The sequence below is a fragment of the Manihot esculenta genome, chromosome 6 (genome assembly GCF_001659605.2).
Source record: "Manihot esculenta cultivar AM560-2 chromosome 6, M.esculenta_v8, whole genome shotgun sequence".
NCBI classification, from domain to species: Eukaryota; Viridiplantae; Streptophyta; class Magnoliopsida; order Malpighiales; family Euphorbiaceae; genus Manihot; species Manihot esculenta.
The window spans coordinates 14,721,814-14,745,285 of NC_035166.2; the positions used below are offsets into that span (position 1 = coordinate 14,721,814).

The 23,472-nt window shown below is 33.5% G+C and overlaps 2 protein-coding genes across 3 annotated transcripts; both read right to left on the reverse strand.

Moving 5' to 3' along the window:
• Positions 1 to 267: 267 nt before the first annotated feature.
• Positions 268 to 9,941, reverse strand: LOC110617400 (CCR4-NOT transcription complex subunit 10). Of its 2 annotated transcripts, none has more exons than XM_021760149.2 (6): positions 9,342 to 9,941; positions 8,001 to 8,087; positions 6,724 to 6,891; positions 6,556 to 6,642; positions 6,406 to 6,477; positions 268 to 2,509 (listed from the first exon to the last, which is right to left on the reverse strand). In XM_021760149.2, exons 1-6 carry the CDS (start codon positions 9,633 to 9,635, stop codon positions 557 to 559), a joined length of 2,661 nt encoding a protein of 886 aa, XP_021615841.1. In that variant the 5' UTR covers positions 9,636 to 9,941; the 3' UTR covers positions 268 to 556. The 2 variants fall into 2 exon arrangements, with proteins under 2 accessions (XP_021615841.1, XP_021615840.1); XM_021760148.2 differs by having other exon boundaries at positions 6,724 to 6,894; positions 9,342 to 9,940.
• Positions 9,942 to 12,868: 2,927 nt separating this feature from the next.
• LOC110616975 (telomere-associated protein RIF1) lies at positions 12,869 to 22,312 on the reverse strand. The gene is made up of 10 exons (XM_021759525.2): positions 22,000 to 22,312; positions 21,775 to 21,842; positions 20,778 to 20,839; positions 20,544 to 20,693; positions 18,483 to 18,659; positions 18,045 to 18,257; positions 15,628 to 17,294; positions 14,486 to 14,551; positions 14,320 to 14,389; positions 12,869 to 13,762 (listed from the first exon to the last, which is right to left on the reverse strand). Exons 1-10 carry the CDS (start codon positions 22,203 to 22,205, stop codon positions 13,076 to 13,078), a joined length of 3,366 nt encoding a protein of 1,121 aa, XP_021615217.1. The 5' UTR covers positions 22,206 to 22,312; the 3' UTR covers positions 12,869 to 13,075.
• Positions 22,313 to 23,472: the final 1,160 nt, after the last annotated feature.

Consider the following 23,472-nt stretch of genomic DNA (forward strand, 5'->3'; position numbering starts at 1 on the left):
CTGCCATCATCAATGTTGCTCTTCTTAAGAGCGTTAATATATGTAATTCAATCAGAAAAATAGTTTCACTTTCATAAAAATCAAATATGAAATATAATAAAAAAAGTGAAAATGTCAAATGACAACAAAAGTCTTAAATAATTATACTATTACAAAGTGTAAACTGAGAAATTAGATGTGAGCAAAATAGAGGTGCAAAATAGCTTCCCAAATAAAGGATAAGGGCCAGATAACGCATTCACCCAAGTTTGTAGGAACAATTGAAACTTCATGAGAAAATAATGAATAATTTCTTTTTTTTCTGTCATCCAAAGAAGAGCACAACATAAATTTGAAAGGTGGGCATCCGCTCTATTCAAAACACTCTTGCCCACACCAATTAATGAACCCTAGATATCAAAAATAGATAAAAAAAAGGGGGGAAACAAAAAGAAAATTTATTCCCTTGACTGGAACTATATATATGTTACAAAACCCTATAAAGGATTGCTGATCTACCCACTAACTAACACAGGGAGGTGAGCCAAACACAAGAATTAGAAGCCGCTGGCAGCCATCAAGATTTATTCAATTGTACATGGCTTGGAACGAACTTGACCCGACTACACTGTTTTAACTTGGAAATAGCTGCTTGTGACTTACTGAACATAAGATCCACATAAACGGCTGTCAAAGTGGCCTTTGGACTGTCTGGTATAAGGGATAATGCTTGGGTCACAAAATGGTGGGCACGCTCAAGCTCACCTTGCGCTGCATGCATGGCTGCAAAATTGGCATAAAGAGTACCTCGCGCCTCTTCTGGTTTGAGGAACTTGATACCTTGTGATTCCTCAGGGGAAGAAATCTTGGCAGTGGCTGATCCTCCATTAGTATCTTCACAATCGTAAGTTTTCTCTACTCGCCATTGCTCCAAGTCCTCCTGGCTGAAGGGCAACTCAACATTAAATCCTCCAGACAAATAAATCCACAAGTGCTCAGCAGCTTCCTTAGGTTTGTTCAGCAAGCACAGGGCCTCAGCTGCATATACATGACCAAGAAAAAAATAAATTCTTGAGCATTCTGGGAGTTCCAAGAGAGAAATTGCAATGGACAAGGCCTTTTCGGGATTTTCTAGCTCCAACTCTACGTAAGCCAAGTTAGCGAGAAGAGCTTGCTTAATCATCTGATTCTCTCTCCTACGAATATCTTCAAAGTAAGAGATGGAATTCTGCATCATTTCCTGACCTGTCGCTCCCTTCTGCTCTTTCACATCCCCATTTGCAGTAGGCTGACCTAAGGCCCCAAATAAAGTTGATGCTTTGGTATCTAGGCCAGTCAAACTCTTGTGGCTTGAGTTCTTGAGAGGTCCTGCTTCACTGGATTCATTTTCTTCCAAGGAGATACTGGAAGGCAAACTGGACTTCAAATGTTTCATATCAGAACAGTCCAACAAATGTAGAGCATTTAGAAGACACTGCCGGGCAAGGGTCAAAGAGAGCTTGGGTTGGCCATCACTACCCAAACACAAGTCATCCCTTTCAGTTGAATCCAAATATCCATTTCTTGAATTTCCGTTTTCTATTGCAAGATGCCTCCATTTTCCCTTGCCAATAACATGAACTATAATTTCTGATTTGTCTGATGGAGTTCGACCAGCTTTTATAAGTCCCTTTTCTAAAGCCATCAGACAACACTCAGCAAGCCGGAGCCACAAGATAGGAAGGTTATAAAAAATTAAACTTGTTTTCTGGAAAAAGCGAGCAGCCAACAAGGGTTTCCCACAAGCCAAGTGTTGTATCCCACAATTGTACATAATAAGGAGAGATTTATCTTGTGAAAAGGTTAACAGTTTCAGAGGCTTGTCCTTCTGAAGAGATGAACTACTAGTTAGTGCCTTGGAAAAGAGGACAGATGATGCATGGTATTTCCCAAGCTGATAATAAATGCAACCAAGGTTGTTGAACATGCTTGAAATCCCCATCTCTGTTCGATTACTTGATGCCATCAACAATTTGATGGCTTTACGATGATTCCCACGAGCATATTCAAGTTGAGACTTCAAGAGGAGAGCCATTGACGAGTCTCTCCCGCGTGCAATGTTCATAGCAAGCTTGACTTCACGCTTTGCTTGTTTTAAATTCCTTGTGAGAAGTAGAAATTGGACCTTGTAAAGCTGCAACTTAAGCTTCAGATCAATGGTAGACAAAGACCTATCAACTTGGGTCCTGGAAAGATCATTTGAAGATGAGAAACCAGATGGCCGTGTCAGGTTCTGTCCACTTATGTCCAGTGCAAACATGGTTTCATACTCGAGTGACTCGTCTGATAATGATAAAGTTTTCGACAAAGAATTTTCCAAAGAATTCCCACCAGGTGCCAAATCCAAATTAGAAGCGTCCAAAGCCGATGAGTTCGGAACAGCAGACAACTTGGCAACTTGATTTGCAGATTGTTGCTGTGCGGTGCTTGCATTATCCCCTTGACTCACACAGCTAACACCAAAAGCTTTTTCTAGATAAATCAGAACATCCTGATCAGGGAAAAGAAGAAAAATGTCAATTGGGACATCTTGCTAACCAAGCAATAAAATACAACAGAAAATTAAACATTATATGTTAAATCATGCTGTCAGAAATGGAAAAGAATCTTGTCATTTGTGATGATATGCAAAACTGCAAAGTTATTTTGAGAGAATGATGGGGTAAAGGCACTTTAGAGACCAACTTCATATTGGACTATTTTGCTTTTATATTGCAATTTAGAATCAACCTCAAGTGCCATCAACTGCCAGAAACTTTAATATGATTGTAGTACAGAATCCATAGAGTAATGAGTAAACCACAACCCCACCATGGTCGAAGGTTTCAAATTCCAATTAATTGCCAGGAGAGAATGGAACCAAAAAAAGTAAGCTTCTCTTCATTAGATAAACTCTAAACTGTAGGCGAGTGAGTGAAAACAAAATACCCATCCATCTAAAACACAAGCCTTCAACAGAAGGAACTTCTTCACACTCTGATTGATAAGCCCCACACCAGGAATTGACTACCAAAATTGTACCTGATTGACCAAGCCTAAACCCAAAATTTACCCAGACCTTTAACCACCTAAATCCTTGAGCCCCAAAGAGTTTTGCACTTGATTTTCTGCCAATGTCCTATTATCATGACCAGCATCACAACTGCTATGCAGTCCCCCCAGTCTATATATACCATGGGTACAGCTCCAAAGACACAATCACTCCAACCATAGCATTCATACCTCTGCCACCGCCACCATCATCAATTTACTGCCTTCACCTACTCAATAAAAATATAGAAGGATGTCTTTTTTACTTTTGTTAATAGCAAAAGCAAAAGTCATACATTTACCCAACATATTTTGTCAAATTTTACTTGTAACAATATGTCCAGAAATGTTTAGTAAATACTTTTTAAAACAAAAACAATAGAAGAAAAATGCTTAACTGAGCAGTAAAATGATGATTCTAGCAGCTGTGTTTTGTTTATAGACATCAGACGAGCAAATTATCAATAAATTTCATATGGAAAATGCCTACAAGTAGTACAACACTACAAATGCTTTTACCATGACCTTTTGGGTGATTCAATGTCAAACCAACCAAGTGGATGTAGTTCAGGAGATCCCTGTGATTCACCAGGAATAAAATAAACCTGCTTGTGGTAGTTTAGAAGAATCATTTCCAATAATTAGTGGTAAGGTCATATTTTGTGTCAAAGAATAGCCTTTTGAAGCCAACATCCCAAGTCTACAGCAGAAAGAATCGGTGTTGTTAAGGTGCCGGGGAAGGCAAAGCGAGGCACCCTGGCTGAGGCACACCTGGATCTCAGGATGCAACGTCTCTTGTAAACAATGGTATCTTTTTATTTTGTTTTTTCTTGAACAACAAACTAAAAAAAAAAAATTCCTAGTCTTTCTATTGATTTCAAAAAGGCAGCATCTATAACTGGTCCTTGGTGATTATGAGAGCAAACAAAAAAGGAGAAGAGAGAGAGAGAGAGATACGGGGACTTTAAATATTTTTTGTATTTTTCAAATCACCAAAGAATCCATAATTGTTATGGCTGCTTTTGTCGGAAAACACTAACAATGAGAAGGTGATAGAAATCATGGTAGAAGAAGATAAGATGGTAGAATTTTACTTCTTAAAGCCATCCAGCTAAATTAGGATTGCAGTAATTAAGTTCTGATTACATTTATCTATTATTCCCAGGATCTTCACAAATTGCAGTAGGACCCTTTAAACATTCTTATTCTATGTATTTCTCTATTATAAAAGGGACCACAATCATTCAATAAATAATCAGCAAACTAATTACAATATTGTGAGGTTTAAGGCACTCTCTACTTAACGAGTCTTGAGGTTGTAAGCTCCCTCTAACAAGTTCTCCAGATATTCACAATAGGCTACACATGTGGAATGAATCGTAACAAAGGAAAGGCTATGCCCATGGATCAAGATTTTCTCACTCACTGTCTTACGATGCGATCCACGACCAAGCACATAACAAATTGGTATCAAAGCCAATCATCATGATAGATTTGACAAACTGAATTGAGAAGCTGAAATCCTTACTTCACAAAGTGCAGGCATAAAATGAGGCTAAGATTAGTTCAAAAAGAAGCAAGGATGAAAGCCAGGTTCGCTCAATCAGAGTCTTGGATAGTGAACCAGCTGCAAAATTCGTATCTACAATTACAAAATTTTTTTAGTAATCCCCATGACAATTGCAACAGAGACTTGAACACATATTAAGTGCTCTGAATAGAGGCGTTCGAATTGAAGATGGAACTGACACTCAGTAGAATTGGGGCTTCCACAATACAAAAAATTGGTTTTCCCCACCTGTGATGGTTCGACAGATCCATTGAGTTGGGTACATAATTGTGAATGATTTTTTTTTTTTTGCAACCAAAGGACGCCTGAATTAGATAAAGTTAGCTAGCAACATTTCATATGTTGGGTGAAGCACAACTTTGGTACGTTCAACTTGAACAAAAGGAACTTTAGATATCATGGGTAGTATTTAAATAATATCGTAGCTTGAATTTTGGTCCTCCACTTTGAGCCAACCAATTGGACAAGTTGGCTAATCTAAAACAGCTAGGTACAGTTAAGGTGATAATCCCATAATTTGTTGACTCGAGTGACAACATTCATGTCAACCAACAGGTGGATTCTTTTGCACATAGCAGGATTGAGTGAAGGCATATGCCTTGACATGAATATGCAGAACCCACGAAATTTAGTGACTACCATGAATCTAGCACAAGTATTTGAAATTTTGAACGTAAGCAATAACTGGAGAGTAGTGAATGGAAGAAAACTTCCTAATTCACTGCACAACCTACAACAATTCCTTCCAAGATTATGAGGGGATCATATGGCACCAATGCAAGCAATGCGTCGAGTTCCAAATTAGGAAGTATTGCCTCTCCGTTCATTAAAAAGCTCACCAAATAGAACTAGCGCAAAGAAGGGCCAAACATTTGTTACTATTGTGATGAATTTTACTTTGTTGGTCATACATGCAAGAAATTGTTTTAGTTCGAAGTAGAGTTAGAGAATCTAATCCCAAAGATAGAAGATGATAGTTGATACCCTAAAGGAACCCATTATATCACTTCAGCCAAAACCACAAACTACTCCAAGAGAGGAGTGACATCAATGCTTTTGTGGGAAAACACTAACAACAAGGAGATCATGGAACTCACAGAAGAAGATAAGATGGCAGAACTTTACTATTCAAAGACGAGCAACTACATTAGGATTGTGGTATTCAAGTTCCGATTGTATTCATCTATTATTAGTAGGATCTTCACAAATTGCAGCAGGAGTCTTAGACTCTTATTTTGCATATGTCTCAAGCCACTGAAATTACTATTGTTCTTAACATGCAGTCATTTTCGCCAATCAAGAGAGTCAGGCCAATGCTTTCCTTGAAACTTTCAGTTTTGCACACAGAACACTGGAAAATAGGGGGAAAAATTCATAGAAAATAGTTTTCCACAATACAAAATGGAGCATAAGATTCTTTTTTCCCCTTTTCTTTTTCAGCCAGGGTCTCCAGCATAGTTCAAACTACTAGGCCAAGGTCCTTGTTCCCTATCATTCTAAATTCTAATGAATTACAATCCATCAATGTTAGTTTCAATCAATAATCCCAAGGAAAGAAACATGAAGACCAACAACAATAGCACAGTTCTTCAATTTACAGTTCTGTACCAGCAAAAGGCAAGATTCTCTAGTCATCCTTTGATTGACAATTGGAAGAAGAAAGATCACGAAAAATAACTCCACAATATTTGTAAATTTTTTAAAAAAAAAAAAAAGAATGAGAATTGAACACATTTTGAAACGTATCTGACATAAACAGTTACAAAACTATTTTATATTGCACTTACAGCAAATTTTGATGCATCCTGGCAGGCAAGTGCAACATCCAGCAACAGAAGACAAACATGCAGAGCAGTTGTCTGCACAATGGATAATGGAGCATATGAGACGAAAATAAAACCATTAAAGCAAAAGAATCGTAAGTTAAAATAACAGACCTCATCAATAGGTTCAATATTGTGGTACAAAGGTTCTAGAACCGACAATGCCTTGGTATACTCATGAAGATGAAACCAGATAATTGCCTGTAAAAGGACAATTTAAAATACATTATACTGTAAGCAAAATCAATAGCAAACCACAAAATCAAAGTATCAAGAACCTACAATATTTAATGTTGCAACTGCTGGGTCAAATTCATCCATGTAAACCAGAGTCTCACTCTTTGTAGGCGAAAACTGATGCGCTGTTGTACCGCTTCCTTTAGAGCCCGAAATAACTTTATTTCCAGCATCAACCTGTTCTCCAGAAGTCAAAGCATGACGCTCACTTTTCTTCTAAACCAATAACAACATTGAAATAAAGTCATATTAGATTCCAAACTGGAAATTTTATTTTAAAAAAAAGCCAAAATGAAGCAAAATTTCTCCTTGTTCTAAATAATAGAGTTTATTTCCCATTTAAATGTGTAATTTTATTATTGAAGTTTAACCTCTCTAGACATGTTGATATTAGGAATATATTTCAGTTAAATTCTATCAGTATTCCGATTACAATTTTTGGATGTCCCACATTGGCAAAAAAAAAAAGAAAAATATGTAGCAAGGGGACGCTAAGCTAAATTGACTTAAGCCATTGACCTTTGCCAACTATTATCTGCAATATCTTGGTCAAAGAATTTCACATGGTATAAAAAAGATCACATTCTAGGACCCAAAAAGGAAAATGGGCAGTACCACAGTGAGCTAGACCCAAGAGGATCCATGGACTAGTGAAAAAAAAAATAGTTAGACTAATGTGGCTAAGCCAAAAAGAAGAGGCCAGACTCTAGTGAATAGGCCACTGAATGCAGCACAAGTGACAAATGGATCTATAAACTTGACTTTGCTCCAGTTGAACTTGAGAGGAGGATTATCAGGCATCAAGCCAAATTGGCTTAAGCCATTTTGGTAGAGACAACCCCAAGCTCAACATATAGACCTGACTGCACTGTCATGTTTAGAGAATTTCACACTATAATGACTTAAACAGTTTGAACAATTACTTGTGCAAAGCACAAGACTATGACTAACCCTTCTATAAAATTCATTTCATGTTGTATAACAATATGAAATATCCTTCCATGGTCTTTTTGCCAACCAGCCCTACTTAGGATTCTATTTCTGCAAAATTATGATCCCTCTACGTACCATCATGTACTAGCAAGAAGAAAAGGGTTTATGATTCATCAATTCTTCCTTTTTTATCCCTTTCATTTTGAATTCATTCAACCTTGATAAATAAAGGAAAAATTCCTTGAGTGCATCACGACGAAGAAACCACAAGTGGTCCACAACAACCACCAACCCCCCCCCCCCCCCCCAAATGGTGCAACTTATTAATTTCGGAACCACAAGATAGAGGGCCAATTATTTGTGAATGTGTAACCATCAATGGATCATACCTTTATGTTATTTAGTACTTCAAGCAACTTCCTTGTATCTGAACAACCATCACAAAAATACTCCGCAATAGCAATATTATGAATCACCTGATGAATATTAAACATGGAGTGAAAATATAGAAAATAGACTCAATGAAAGGAAAATACTTGGACAAAACAAATCATACAACTCAACATATCAAATTTTACATTGATGACCACTTAAATGCCTGCAATATGGACTATATTAGTCATAGATAGGCTACAGTAAGGATGATGCAGATCAGATTGATTATCAGGAAGTTAAGATAATATTGCATCTCACCCTACATGCAAACAGAAAGATCTGATTAATCAATAAAAGAATCAAATTTAGCAATACAGATTATTTGAATACCTTAAAATAGCTGAAACAGTTCTCAGCAGTGTAATTGTACTTTATAAGCAGTGGTTGGAGGCATAGTGAAGCACAATTATTCAATCAAGTAAATACACAATCTGTCAGTCTTGTCCCTTGATATACTCTATTATAAAAACACTAAAGTAATATACTAACATACAAAATTTCAGTTTGGAAATTTCAGGCCAAGATCAAGAAACAAATGGAACCTAACTTCAAAATTTGGTATTCTGTACAGGACGCATATCATAATATGTCAATATCGATGCATGCAATTCTCTACCGTGAATTAACATAATTTATACTGCTCCAGAATGACAAACTGATCATGGCGACCTAAATTAAAATAGACAATACAACTAGAAAAGAAGCAGAAGAGAAGGTATCACTAACAATGCATAAATTCCAAACCTGAAACCAGAACTGGTTTTAACAAATGAAAAGGGATGATTGGTTCAACCACAACATTCAAAACAGTCTCATGACAATTGAAACTTAAAATCTCCATGCTTAAACTGTCATTTCCACTTAAAAGGATAAATGAAACATTTAAGCGGCATCCGTTACTCGACTAAATCCAAAATGATGAATCTTGCTCAGTCTTTTATCCTAAATATAAGTGTTTGTGTGTGTTCGTTAAATTTGAACAAAGTGAAACGAGAACTTCCCCAAGAGTTTACTCAACCTAAGCAAGCTATTAAATAACATCAGCCCAAAATATCAATAAACTCCAAATTAACAGTTCATCAAACGCATTCCCATAAAGAAACTAATTCTGACCAAACAAAAATCAACTGAAGTACCAACACAACACTTGAAACTTAAAATCTCCATGCTTAAACTGTCATTTCCACTTAAAAGGATAAATAAAACATTTAAGCGGCATCCATTACTCGACTAAATCCAAAAATCAAGAATAGGAATGCAACCATATCAATATAGTTGGATGCATATGTAATTACTTTGGGATCGTCTTCTTTCTTTAACTTCAGCTGATGTAAAACAGCAAGGCACTCTGTGTAACGGCGAGAATGGAAATGCGAGGCAGCATCCTTGGCAAGAGCAGCAGTAACAGATAGAACGGCATCGTCGTCAGCAGCGGTGGGGGTGGTGGACGATGACGCAGACGCAACAGTGGCAGTAGCAGTATCTCGATTCACGGCGGTAGTGGACTGGGAAGCAGACAAATCTCGCGAATCCATGACCAGATCCAAGAAATCAGAAGGCGAGAATTTTGGAACACCACTATCGAGCATCAGAAATGTATCAAAATGTAAAGAAAAAACAAAAAAAGGGGGGGAAAGGAAAACCCTAACGCAATGGAAATCTGGGAGGAGATGAGTACAGAAATTTGAAAGTGATGAGGGGCTAAAAAGGAAGAAGGAGAAGCCTTAGGGTTTTAGAAAATTGCAGAGAAGGACAAATTATGAGTTGCAGAGAAGAAATCAGGGGCGAGAAATGGATAGAGAAAGGGGGGAAGAAATAACTCATATAACTGGGTTTTGAATCTAAAATCAGCAATTTATTTGTGACAGGGTGTACTCGTAGAGTATGTGTGCCTGCATTTCTGATGGACGTCTCTCATTACCTTTATGTTTGATTATGGAAATTTTAAATGGAGAAAAATCAAAATAACCTCACTAGGGATCAATTAATTAGTATAATTTTTTAAAATTTTATGAATATTAAAATTAAAAAATTAATTATTAATAAGTTTCACTATAATTATTTATATTATATATAAAAATCGAAAGAGAGAAATATTAAAATTGTCGATTATGTCTTTAAGTTTTTTTATTTATTTATTATGCTTTAAATTTAAAAATAAATAATAATTTTATTATTTAAATAATTTTAAATTAATAAATTACTCATATATTATTTTAGATATTTATTATTTAAAATTAATATATATTTAAATTTTTATTTATGAGTTTAATTAATTTTATTTTGTAATTACATAGAATAGTTATTAAAAAATAATAATTTTGATAATTTTGGATTAAATGTTTTGAGATAAAGATTATTAAAATAATAAATTTAAATATTATTTAAAATATTAAAATAATTATTATAATATCATATTATTAGATTTAAATTGTTAATTTTTTAAATTTAATTAATTTTATTTGGTAATTAATTAATATTTAAATATATTTTAATAATTTTTATCTTAATGTTGAGATATTTTGTACATTTAAAATTTTGATATTTTTTAACAAATCTACATTAAATTTATAGGTTTTGATTCACATATATAATATTAAAACAATTATAAATTCTAGATATGATTATTAAAATAATAAACTTAAATATTATTTAAAAATATTAAAAATAATTATCACAATATTAAAATATTAAGTAATAAATTCAAATTTAAAAAATAAAAATTGTAAGATATAATTAAATGATTTTAAAAAACATATAATAAAGTGGTTATGTTAATTTTCAAAATTATTTTCATTTGAAATATTAGTAATTTTATTATTATCTAAATACTTAAAAATATTTAAAAAATTATTTTATTATCTTATTATCTCATTTTCTTTTAAACTCTGCACAAATTCAATAGAAATAAATTCAATTAAACTCTTATCTATTTTTTTCAAATATTAAATAAGTTAATTTAAAATTTTAAATCAATTAAGTCCATATAGTTTTGTTAAGAGTCAAATAAGTTTTAACATAATATAATATTATTTTTTAATAATAAAATATTATTTTTATAATTAAAAAATTAATATTTTAATTATTATAAAAATTTAAAAACTACATAGATATAATAAATAATTTGTTCAAAACTTTTAATAAATGTATTAAAAAATTTGAAGCAAAATCTTTTTCTTCTATAAAAAGTATTTGACAATGTAAATTTAAAAATATTTAAATAAAATATTAAAATTTATAATGATAATAAGTAATTATTGATTAATTAAATTGCAATTGCAAAATGCCATATTATAGTGAAAACTTTAAAATAACTCTTTGGTAGTTTATAAGATTGTAAATTTAGAATTTTATATTTAGTAAACAGGACCAACTGATTCTATTTCATTTATACACTTATTTTATTTTCTTATAGTTTTATTTATTTGCCACTAAAAAGAAAAAATCCAATTTTATTTTCAATTCTATATATATATATATATAAATAAGTTTCACTTTATTTCATAATCTTGTTATAATTTAAATAAAAATTTAATTTTCTCGATTACTAAAAGAAACTTCTCTATGAAAATCAGTAGTGTATTTTGCAAGATAATTGCTTATTAGCTTTAGTCGAATAAATTAGTTTTATATTATATTTAGTGGATTTATAATAAATATTGAAAAGTATTTTTATAAGTAAATTAAATTATTTTATTATTTAATTTTTATGGTATGAGAAAGTTTACTAATTAGTTTTTCTCTATTAGTAGTATTTTAATTTTTTTTATAATATTTAATAATTAAAATATTTTATTTAATATCGTTTTTAATAATGTTAATAAATGTGCTTATATTTTTTTTAAAATAAAAGTGCTTAGTACTAAATAAGAGATGATCTCTTCAAATCCAAAATTTTGGAATTGCAAGCATATGTTAATGATTAGACTAGAACCACAAATAGGCAACAAGAAAATACAATTGAAACTAGTGATAGTGGACATTCTTATACTTTATGTTTGGTGTTAATGATTTTAGAAGAAAAAATTTTAAATAAATTTTTATATAAATGAGAATTTTTCAAGTTAAAAAATTTTAAAATCTTTTATTCTAAATAAGAATTTTATAAAAAAAAAATTCAATTAAATTCAACTCTTATACAATTTTTAATTCCAAACAGAGTCTGCTCTAAAAAATTTTATAAGAAGAGAACTTTTAGATTTTACTATTGATGAAGAATAGTTTTATAGTTGCCCTACTTAGGGACATTATAGTCTTAGTGTCTTATTAAATTATTTTGTTTTTTATTAAAAATACAATTGCAAATTGAGTGCTTATTATTATTTAGCTTTACTTTGTTTGACCTTTGACGGATTTTTCTCATTAATTTACTAAGGTTGTTAAAGCCATCAATATCTATAATATTTTTATTTTTATTTTATTTTATTTGAGTTGCAAAAATATTTTATTTGCCTGTCGACTGTTAATTATTATAAATTACTCTTATGTTATTTTTGATATGTCGTAATGTAACGTCATGCAAACAATTTTTTTTATTAAATCTTAATAAAAAATTTAATTGCATTATATTGTATAATACAATACTAAACATAGCTTTAGACTCTGAAAAAATTTAATTAAATCAAGTTTATATGAACCTGTAATGTAAATGTTCGGCGTTCCATGGAGTCTCACTCTCATTTTACACTACATGGACCTCATCTAGGACCTGATCTAGGCAAGAATTTCCCTAGACTCTAAGACTCCTTCAAATCTTTATGCAAATCTAATAACTGAGTGTATGATGCAATTATTCGTCTTAAGCTCAATTTGTGTTAAAAACTTGAAAAAAGATAGAATGGTATTTACTGTGATTAGGAGTGACCATTGTGTATGATCTGTACAGAAGATCAAAATACAAAATACATGACATACCATACAAACTATATAAGATACATCAGAAGACAGCAGAAACTAAAATTGCTAAACAACTTTGCAGGGGCGTACCTTACTGAATACTGTGCCAAACCAAGACATAAATAGAAATTAGTTATGCAACTCTTCTCAACATCTCCAGGATAGATTCTGGGTTTCGAAACTCCTGGCTCTCTTGGGAATCTTCATTTCCTTGCGAAAAATCAACAGTGGTATATGTTCTGATTCCTGGACCATGTCCATTACAATCCATCTCCCTTCCTTGTTGTGCCCGTCTTACTTCCTTCTGGTGCTCGGTTAGTTCTAACCTTTTTCTTTTTGAACCCGAGAACAACTTATGTTTGAGCTCAAATTGATTCACTGTATCCTCCATGAATTCTACTCGTTTTGAGCTCCTATTATGTGTTGCAGTCACCCTGTATCTTTGAGCAGTAAATTCTGGTATAGAATTACATTTTACAAGAAATGGCTGGCTTTTCTTATGGAGATTTATTTTTTCAGTTCTGGAAAGTTTGTCTAAGATATCAAGCAAACTCTCAGGGTAATCTAACTTAATCTGCTCACCATACGTTGAATTCCAGAAGGTGATGGTAAGGTCTGAAATAATGGAATCTGGATGATCAAGCGTTTTTTCTAGAAGGGGAGCCAGAAATTTGAGGAAAGATGAATCAAACACTATTGGTGGCTCACTCCTCTTTAAACAATTAAGGATTTGAGTCCACAGATGCCGAAGCTGGTCATTGGTATTTCCATCATGTATTCTTCCATGTGACAACCACTGAACTAGTGGACAAGTTATCATCTACAGAAAAATCATGAACAAATTACTAAACAAAGTTCAAAAATTATATAAGGCATTTGTTATCACTTAAATCTCCATCTTATTGACAATGAAAATCTTTCAAGAGACAACAGCTGTTCTATTCTTTTTTTATCTCACTTTTGAGCTATAACAGTTCTTGAATCCCACCATGTGAGAACCTCCTCTATATATGCGGGGAGGGCGCATGCTTTTCCTAAAAGGTAACTCATTATGTTTATGATAGGCTCATTGCCGTCTTCATTTGCTATCTTAGAAGGAAAAAAAGAATACTTTTTCTACTCCCTTGTTAGCTTTCTTCTTTCTAAAAAATATAAAGAATTGGATACACGTCTACTTCAGTAACCTCGATGCTGAATGCTATTACTTACCACCTTTATGCAACGCCATTAGTAAAGGAAAAGAAATAGAAATAATACACGGAATTTGTCCTTGTTTCTCTTCCAAACGCAATTATTTCAGTAACATAGCATGACCTAAACTAAGAGAATAGAGATTCACCGAAGAAAAAGAAAACCTAAGAGAATAGAGATGCATACCTCAATAACTGGAAGAATAGTTTGCTTCAAATGGAGGCAACTCACAAGACTTGTCAATGCAGAAAACACCCTGCGAATACCACGACAATGACAGAGTAGATATTATCAGTGCAAAGAGAAAAAGAAATCCATTAGAATAATAAAGAAATTACCTACATAAGCTAACCTTGACGTTATAGGAAGAACAGTGGGTGAATCTGCTCTTATTTTTGCCCATGACAACTTCAAGAACCTGAAAAGTTGCCAAGTTAAAGATAAAATCATCTCCATGAAAATTATACCATACCAGTAAACAATTCATAAAAATCAGTCTAACAGTTAAGCATATTCCACATTGATAGCAGTTTATTCAGTATCCTTGTTTTAGAAACAAGTACTTGGTTAAAGTCTTCCTGGCAATTGAATCAGAAAACCTTATTCCCAAGTCCCAACTGTACTGTCATTGTGAAGATAATTCCACACACCAGAGGAACTGTTCCGTAGGAGATAATTCCACACATCAGACGAACTGTTCCGTTTTAAAATGCTTTTCAAATAAGCTGAATTATTTTTGAAATTCATGTTGCAAACACCACATCACATCTTAAATGACATGCTAAGAAAAGCATGTTTCAATCAAAATAATTTTTGTTACATTTACATCAGGTTTCTAACAAGTTTCCATGCTCTAAAGCTTCCAAGAAAAGGACTAATCAAGTTTCCATCTTCTCATTTATTTACCGTGCAGTCCAAAAATATTTTTGATAAAATAAAAACAAATGGTTGGGTAAACTTGTAGGCTTCGCTTCTGGTTCTCATTAGAGATTGAGATACAGAGATCAGCTACAGTAAATATTGGGAAGTGTGTGTATTCAGAAATCAGGAACATTTACATCGGGCTTCTAAAACGTTTCCATGCTGTAATGCTTTCAAGACATGACTAATCAAGTTTCTATCTCCTCATTTATTTACCTATCAGTCCGAAAACATTTTTAATAAAATAAAAAGAAATGCTCAGGTAAACTTGTAGGCTTTGATTCTGGTTCTCATTCTAGATTGAGATACATAGCTCAGCTGCAGTAAATATCGAGAAGTGTATGTGCATTCAGAAATCAGTCACAGTTTGATTCCTTTATTTACTAATTTCTCTATCTACATATTTTTTCAAGAATTATTTGGTCACTCAATTACCCCCTAAAAGGGATATCAGAGTATCTGAACCTGGCACCAGCCTATCAGAACCTTCACTCAAATCAATCCCTGCAACCCTACCATGGTACATACAATAAGGATTTTTATTAGGCTTTAGAAAGCAGTGATTGCACTTACCTGGAAGCAAATCCCACAATATTTTTTATGTCACTGAATATTTGAGGTAAAGCACGATTATTTGCATCTGAACTTGCTGCCAAAAACTCTTCCAGTATACACACAACAGCGTTGCCATATAAATAAAGCAGATCAATGTTAAGATCCTTACAACTTAAATCTAGTTCAGTGCCACAGCCGACCTTGCTTAGATTTTCATCAATGCACCAATTTAAAATTGAGCACAGATTGTCAGAGATACTTTTTGTTGCAAAACACTTGAAGGCACAAAGGGCACAATGAACTGACTTCCATACTTCAATAACATGATCAAGCTCAAGGCTTCTTTGTGCTAAAACATGAGATTCTTCTGAGGATTCACCAACTTTCTCAGGGATCGGCATTTGCTGGGGGGAACACAATGCAACAAATGGATAGGATAAAAGATGGAATATGCCAAGATAACCATTACTGTCTGGCTCAATTTTGAACATAGAAAGATCCTTTACACCACTGATGCAGTCTTCTAGAGCTTCAGCTAACACAATCCATATGTGCAAGTTCCTATTATAGTCCACATACTTGAACAATAAACCAACTGCAGTTCGAAGATTTTCCAAGGGATCATGTGAAAACAGTATCAATTTGAAATTTTTGTGGGGTCCCTGTGAGATCAACTCTGTTCCGAGTGTATTGGAAGTTGACTCCATCACCACACAAATGCAGAGGATAATAAGATAAGCGAATGGTGAAACCATATCCATATAGGCAATAGAGCTGATACCCAAATGTTTTTCATATTTAATATCATTAACTGATTGCAAATTCTCAAGGCATCTGATGTCTAGAGCTACCTTATAAAGAGGGGATCCCAATATAGAAGGTTCTAACTCATCTACGACAGCCAGTAGGAACTGGATTTTGTGCTGCAATTTCATATTGGCACTGCCATCCGAATCTATTTTTTCACATGTCTCCTTTGTGAACCTTAATATTTTGTTCAAACACAAAACAATATTCACATAACTTATAGATGAACTCTTTAACTCCATTTGAATCCCTTTTAAAAGAGATATAAATATCCTCAAGGCAGCATCACTTGCTGAACTTCTATTTTGGAGGGTGGTGGTTGCAACTGATGCATGGGTGAGAATAACATTAATCATTTTTATAAAGAAGTCCAAATGACGAATGTCCCATGGAAACCATTTAATAGAATGTTGTTTCACTAAGCATTTGCCAGATACTGAAGGCCCTAGCATAGAGGTTCTCACTGATGAATGATGGCTTACCGGGCTACTGCTCTCATAGTCCACTTTTCTACATTTTGCTATCACGAAATCATCAAGCAGATCTAAACACAAAGTCCATATCCAGATAGTTTTGGCATCAGGCCCCATTTGAAAAACTGCTTCAAAAACAGGATCCAGCACCAGTTCAATTACCAATGAGTTCTTCATAGAGATATCAAGTTTATGTAGCAGATAACACCACGTGTTCAAGCAGCATAAGTGAACTGATACATCACATTTGCTAGAGATTATGCCAGTTAGAGGTGTCATTAAGAGCTTTATGCTTTTTGAAAATGCACGTTCTTGGACTTGACAACCGTCCTCAACAACTTCATCAGCGTCACAAGTTAGCAGTAGTGGCTGAATAAGAACATCAACAAGACCTTCCCATGCAACCTGCCGAAACAAGGCACATGAACAAGTTACGAAAAAATGACACAGGAAACATAAAAGGGCAAAACAGTATGAATACAACAAATGCTTCAGGCACTAGAAAGTAGAAACACAACATTGTTAAGGGTGAAATTTTAATACGCCAGGCTTATGGACAGAAGTTCAAGATGAAATTCCAATTTCAACCACTCAAACCTCTCTGGAAACTGGACCTCTCCGGTCAAGAAACCAAGGTCTGGCAATTTCAGATCCCCCAATACTTCATATCATTTTTGCACCATCGACATTGTAATTGCCATATGGAATATGGATATGGTTTAGCGCTTTCACACATTACCTGACGAGACGGAAAGAAGAGAGAAGAGAATTGGGAATTTGGGAAAATAAGTACTTGATGATTCCCACAATATAAAATATTACAATCAATATCTACCATTATACCCTGCAATCTATGTGTGATTCTAGCCCTAAAATTCTGCATAATCCTAGCTTAGATTACATAATACAATCCCTTAATCCTAGCTTATGATTTAACACTACCCATGACACATTGATTAACTTTTCCAAAGAACATTGCATGAATGATGCAGCCTAAATAGGGAAGAAATTTTTGCACACTTTCTATCTCAGAATCCTAATTCATCAGTTGCTAAGGATTCTAAAAACTAATAGTTATTGTATAAAAAAAAATATTCAGACTGAGACAAGGTTAGAAGTTGCTTTCAAAAAATGAATCAATTCTATAGGCATTACCTGTGATGCAATCTGTACTTGTGGGCTGTGATCTGAAAAGGTCTGCTCAGGAATTTTGAGCATATCATTAACTAAATGCCTATTCTTTAGAGCCTGGGATCCCAGCAAGCGGATAAACCATCCCCATGCTTGCAATGTTTGAACTTTCATACCCTGGTTCAGAAGATCCTTCATCCCAGCGAGCAATTTCAATTTCATATCTTTTACAAGTGCCTGTCAAGGAAAAATGATGATGTAATTAACAACCTTCAATTATACAAAGATATAAAATGTTGCCAGCCATTTTATATTCAAGTAGCCATTGGATGCAGAAGGGAGGGAGAAAAGGTAAAAGGTAGTATCTACATGCAAGTGCAACACAATGTTCACCAATATCCCTTATCGCATTGTTATCTGATCAAAATAAAGAGAAGGGACAAAAGCACTACATTTTCACACCTTGGAGAGAAACGTGGGAGGAGGAATTATTGCAGATCGGATCTTCAATAGACACCTTTCTGACATATCCCTCTCTCTCTTATCCGTGCTGAGAAGTCTTCTATATATTGGAGGAGCCCATATGTGTGAAGATTCTCTCATCTTCTCACTCAATTGAGCTGCTAACTTTATTATCACCTGTTACAGTAATACGAATGAGCTGATATGAAACAAATTGGTCCCCATATGTCATTGCAATAGATAGCTTGAAACAATTTATAATGTCCATTCTTAAAGACAAGGCCCCTTTTAAATACAACAAGCCTGAGTATTCATTCAAATCCAAATTAAAATAAGGGCAAAAATCCATCTTCTTTTACAATTACGCCAATACATCCTTAAATTTTTTACTTCATCCGCTACTAAGTCATCCTGTCCATTTTCAAAACCTTTTTCTTTTAGTCAATTGGTCTAATAAAAGAGAAATTTTATATTCCCATGTTACCTCACCCCTCTTCCTACGTCTCATCTTGTTTCTCTCCATCCCTCCCTCTCTCCCTCTTCCTTGCTCTCCTCTATATTTCTTTCTTTTTCTTCCCATTTTTGTCTTTTCTCCATCTCTCTCCTTATTCCTGTCTCTCTCTCTCTCTCCCCTCTTTCTTTCTCCCCCATTTTTCTTTCCACAGGGCATGAAACAAATTACAAAATTTCAATGTAAATTGCAGAATTGTAATTGCAAATTTGTAATTTTCCAACAGATTGCGAAGAAAAACTGGAATTTGTAATAAATTCAGGGTGTTGCAGGATTTTCAAAGTATGCAAATCAAAATTAATATCAAATATAGGAACTATGAGAAGACTCTTTAGTTAGTGATTCACATAAAAAACAAAGATTGTAGTCATTAACAAGAATCACAAGTTCAGGACAGAAAAAAAAAAAAAAAAATCTAAGTCGTGCAGTTACAATAAATCTAGAAGTGGAACAATACAAAATATGCAGTTACTGAGGAACTTCCCTACAAGTAATAGCTACTGTGCACTCGCCTTGTAATCCACAGATCTAGCTAGAGGTGAGTACTCGTTGGTTTTAACTAAAAAAACAAACTGAACCAAATTAATTAAATTGTTTGGGTTTTCAGTTGATCAATTTAGTTTTAGTTTTCATTTAAAAATCTTCACTTTGATTCGATTATTTTCATAGCAAACCGAAAAATAACCAAAAACTGACCAATTTGTGTCTTTTTTAATTCAATTCATCTGCAGTCCACTAGCCATAAAGAAACAAAGAATTCCAACTTCTAAAATCTAAAGTCCAGCTCTAATAGCCCAGCTCCATTTTTAAGTTAACCATAAAACTAAACAAAACAAAACACTCCTCCCAAAGAAAGTCCTGCTTTTACAGCGTCCACTGCTGCCTTGTTCAATCTTTGGTCACTTTTCTTCTTCTTCCTTTCTTTTTTCCCTCCCTGTCATTCAATCTTTGGCCACTGACTCCTTGGCAATTCGATGTGCTTGGCCTGCCATTAACTTCAATCTCAGCAATTGGCATCTCAGCTCTCACGATGCACCAGTTACATGCAAACTAAGCTGTAACTTGCAACATGATGCTCTGTTGAGCTGTGACTTCAATCTTGGAAGTTGACATCTGGGCTGTCTGTCTTTATTTTTGTTTAAAGGCAACCATGAACAGTGTGTTTGTCTTCATTTCTAAGCAATGTGTCTGTGTTTGTTTCGATTTATGATCATTGTATTTGTGTTTGTTTCAATTTCTGTGCTTGTTGAGATTGAATTTTATATTATTATCTGTACTGATCAAATTATTTTCCCCCTGATAAGTCCTACAAGCATAATTGAGAAACAAGAATCAATCCTAAGGGATTTCCAATACTATTAATAGAAGGTAGTTACACATTCTAAAAGGGTAGATATTTGATAAATCAGTCAACCTATATAAGGATTTTATAGGGATGAATAATTAAACCAACTGTTTATCATTCTGGCATATACTTTAATGAATCAACAAAAGGACCTCATCTTTCAGTTGGCATGCAGTTAAATGAGGAATTAACCCAGTAATTTTACCTGTATAGCCTCAAATGTAGTAGACAAGGAACCAAATGGATTGTCAAGGGCATGAACAACTGCCCACAGCACAGAATGGAAGTGATTAGCTAGAAATGACACGTTGAATTGTTGCATGGATATGCACCACACGCCTAAATTACAAACTGACTGCATTAAAAAGGTGGACATGTTAATATAGATAAGCAGTAGATCATATTGAAAATAAATATAACTGATTTAAGAAATATTGACCTTTATTTTTGTGGATATAATGACTTTAGCCAGTGCCCCCATGATCATGTTAGCATCATCATCTACAACACCAAGAAAAGAAAATATTAATAGAGTAGCATTTTATATCTGCAATTAAAATATACATATAAATTGGAGGGTTAGCGCAATTTTAGTTGGATCCTAGGGCTGTGTACAATGAAGAGGAAAACATTGAAGGGGAGCAATTCATCAACCATAAGTAATTGCATGTACTTCTGCATTCTTTTATAGGTACCAAGTTATTGCTTCCATAAGATCCACTGGCCACACTAGAACTAAATACTGCAACTCCATAATCTATTAGGATCTAGTTGCAAGATATGGTACTTGGTTCCCACATCAATGGAATGGGAAATTGGTGTGAGGTTTATTGCACTTGAGCTCTCCCACCAAGCTCTTGGCGTAGGTTCTTCTAATTCATATCATGGCCCGTGTTGTAGGATTTTCATGTCACCTGTGCATCTTTTTGTCTCCCCTTGTTCCAGTGGGCACTAGTACTTTGTTCATGGCACAAGTCCCAGTCCCACAGATAGAGATTAAAGCTGGCCAACCACCATTGAACCAAAGAAAGAACTGAACTGTATCATAAGATTTTTTCCTATGGCCATTTCCCCTTTCCATCCTTAATTAAGCTCCCAACTGAATTCCCTATTCCTATCTATCCTTAGAATAAATCCATAGTGGGAGAAACTTCAGCAGAAAATTCAGACTAAAGCCAATCACCTTCTGGGTCTTTATTTTTCAATAATTCATGTTTGTAATGGAGATCATTAACATAACAAAAAGCTTCATTTTCCCCTAACTAGATAATTAATCACAAGGGGAAAATATGTTTCGTTTTTTTAATAGGAGAACAGCAACGACAATAAAAATGGGACAGACTGCAGATTTTTGAAACATGAAAAAAGAAACTTATGTTCCATATGCTTCACTACCTGGAATTATGGCAACAGTAAACCCCATAAACTTCACCTACCTGGAATTATGGCAACAATAGAGGGATGGTAGATGAAGAATCCCAAACACTTCAAAGCCTGTGCAGCACTGAAATAAAAAAGAATTCCCAAATGAGTTCGTATTATTATTATTCCCAAATGAATACTCAAAGAATAAAATACACGAGAAACAAATGAACTATAAAAGATACCAATTCACACAAAATTTAAAATTTCAGTATGATTAACTAGATTTGGAGACTTACATTTCTTCATCGTCATTTGAGATATCAACAGAAATGATAGAGATAAGAGTCTGAAAACTACTAGCTAGGGTTTGTATTGAAGAAGGATTGTTGTTTGATTGTTGTTGGAGGAGGAGGAGAGTAGAGTAAGCGAGTGATTTGCTGGCTTTGGAATTTGAATGAATTAGGGATTTGATTTCATCTATCTGATCAGAGAAACTCGACATTGTCCAGTAGATAGGAGAGTACACAGAGCGAGAGTTCGTGAAGGAGGCGGAAGGCCTAGTTTTAGCGCGCTGAGTTCGGTGCAAATTTCGCGCCAAGGGCTGCCCTCCACAACTGGAAAATACGAATTTGATTAAAACAAAAATACATATTTATATTTATTTAAAGAAACAAATTATTCTATATTTAATAGAGAATGTCAGAAAGTCATCTCTTAGCACTTAAATTAATATTAAATAATAGCAGGCGATTCACTAAAAAAATCGAATGTTTACAATATATTATATTTTAATTTAAATATTTAAATTTTAATTAAATTGATTTAAATTTTATATTTAAATATAATTTTAATAATTTTTAAAAATTAAAATATGAGAATTCAAATATTTTATTAAATATAATATTTTATTATTTTTTAAATATTTATTAATTACATATATAAAAATAATATTAATTCATATTTAATTATAATTAATTGATATATTTAATTATAAAAATAATAACAATTTAACTATTAAATATATAGTCTATAGTTCTAATAATATATATTTTTTATTTTATAATAATAATTATAAAGATTTTATAATATATATACATTATTTTTAATTATTTTATATATTCTGTAATTTTAAATTAAATAATATGTTTAGTATAAAATATTTATAATTATTGATATAAAATAAAATTTATCATTGTTAAAGGGTGTATTGTATATTTACAGGATTATTTATTTTTAATTTTAATTTTAAAAAATTATCAAAATATTTTTTAAAATTACATTAATTAATTTATCTAAAATTTAAATATTTAAAATAAAATCCAATACAATTGGAAGTTCTTTTTCAATTAATTAGCTTAACTCGTGATAATCTGAAATCTAAAAAAAATAGGGTTTACAATAGTGATGTTTAACGGCCTTGTCATTATGGGGTCACTTGTATCTGTCATACGAATACGTACATACTAAAATGTTAGACGTCTGTTTCATACTAAACGATCATTTAATTCTTCCTGGTATGCGTGTAACAGATCTGCTGTATGGATAGGCTGGTTGTCCCTTTTTCTACCAGGTCTCAGAGCGAGCTAGGTGTGGGGAGACTAAGGCCCAAGGGAGGCCCGACCTCAAGATCGTGTGGTCCAGATCAGCTCATTAAAGAGGTCTTTTGATTTTTGGATCAGAGTTGTTATCTTGAGCTTAGCCTTATATTGGGGGTGGTAAACCCAGCGGTTATCAAATCGTATAGCTTTTTTAACAAATAAAATAATTTT

Excerpts from the sequence above, each read along its gene's own strand:
- LOC110617400 (XM_021760148.2), bottom strand. The coding sequence starts at position 9,635 with ATGCTCGATAGTGGTGTTCCAAAATTCTCGCCTTCTGATTTCTTGGAT. Across the intron at positions 6,895-8,000 it reads AAGTACTAAATAACATAAAG|AAGAAAAGTGAGCGTCATGC; the intron begins GTATGATCCATT and ends TTATTGGTTTAG. Across the intron at positions 6,643-6,723 it reads CAGTTGCAACATTAAATATT|GCAATTATCTGGTTTCATCT; the intron begins GTAGGTTCTTGA and ends GTCCTTTTACAG.
- LOC110616975 (XM_021759525.2), bottom strand. The coding sequence starts at position 22,205 with ATGTCGAGTTTCTCTGATCAGATAGATGAAATCAAATCCCTAATTCAT. Across the intron at positions 18,660-20,543 it reads CTACATTTGAGGCTATACAG|GTGATAATAAAGTTAGCAGC; the intron begins GTAAAATTACTG and ends TTACTGTAACAG. Across the intron at positions 13,763-14,319 it reads CTATTCTTCCAGTTATTGAG|ATGATAACTTGTCCACTAGT; the intron begins GTATGCATCTCT and ends ATTTTTCTGTAG.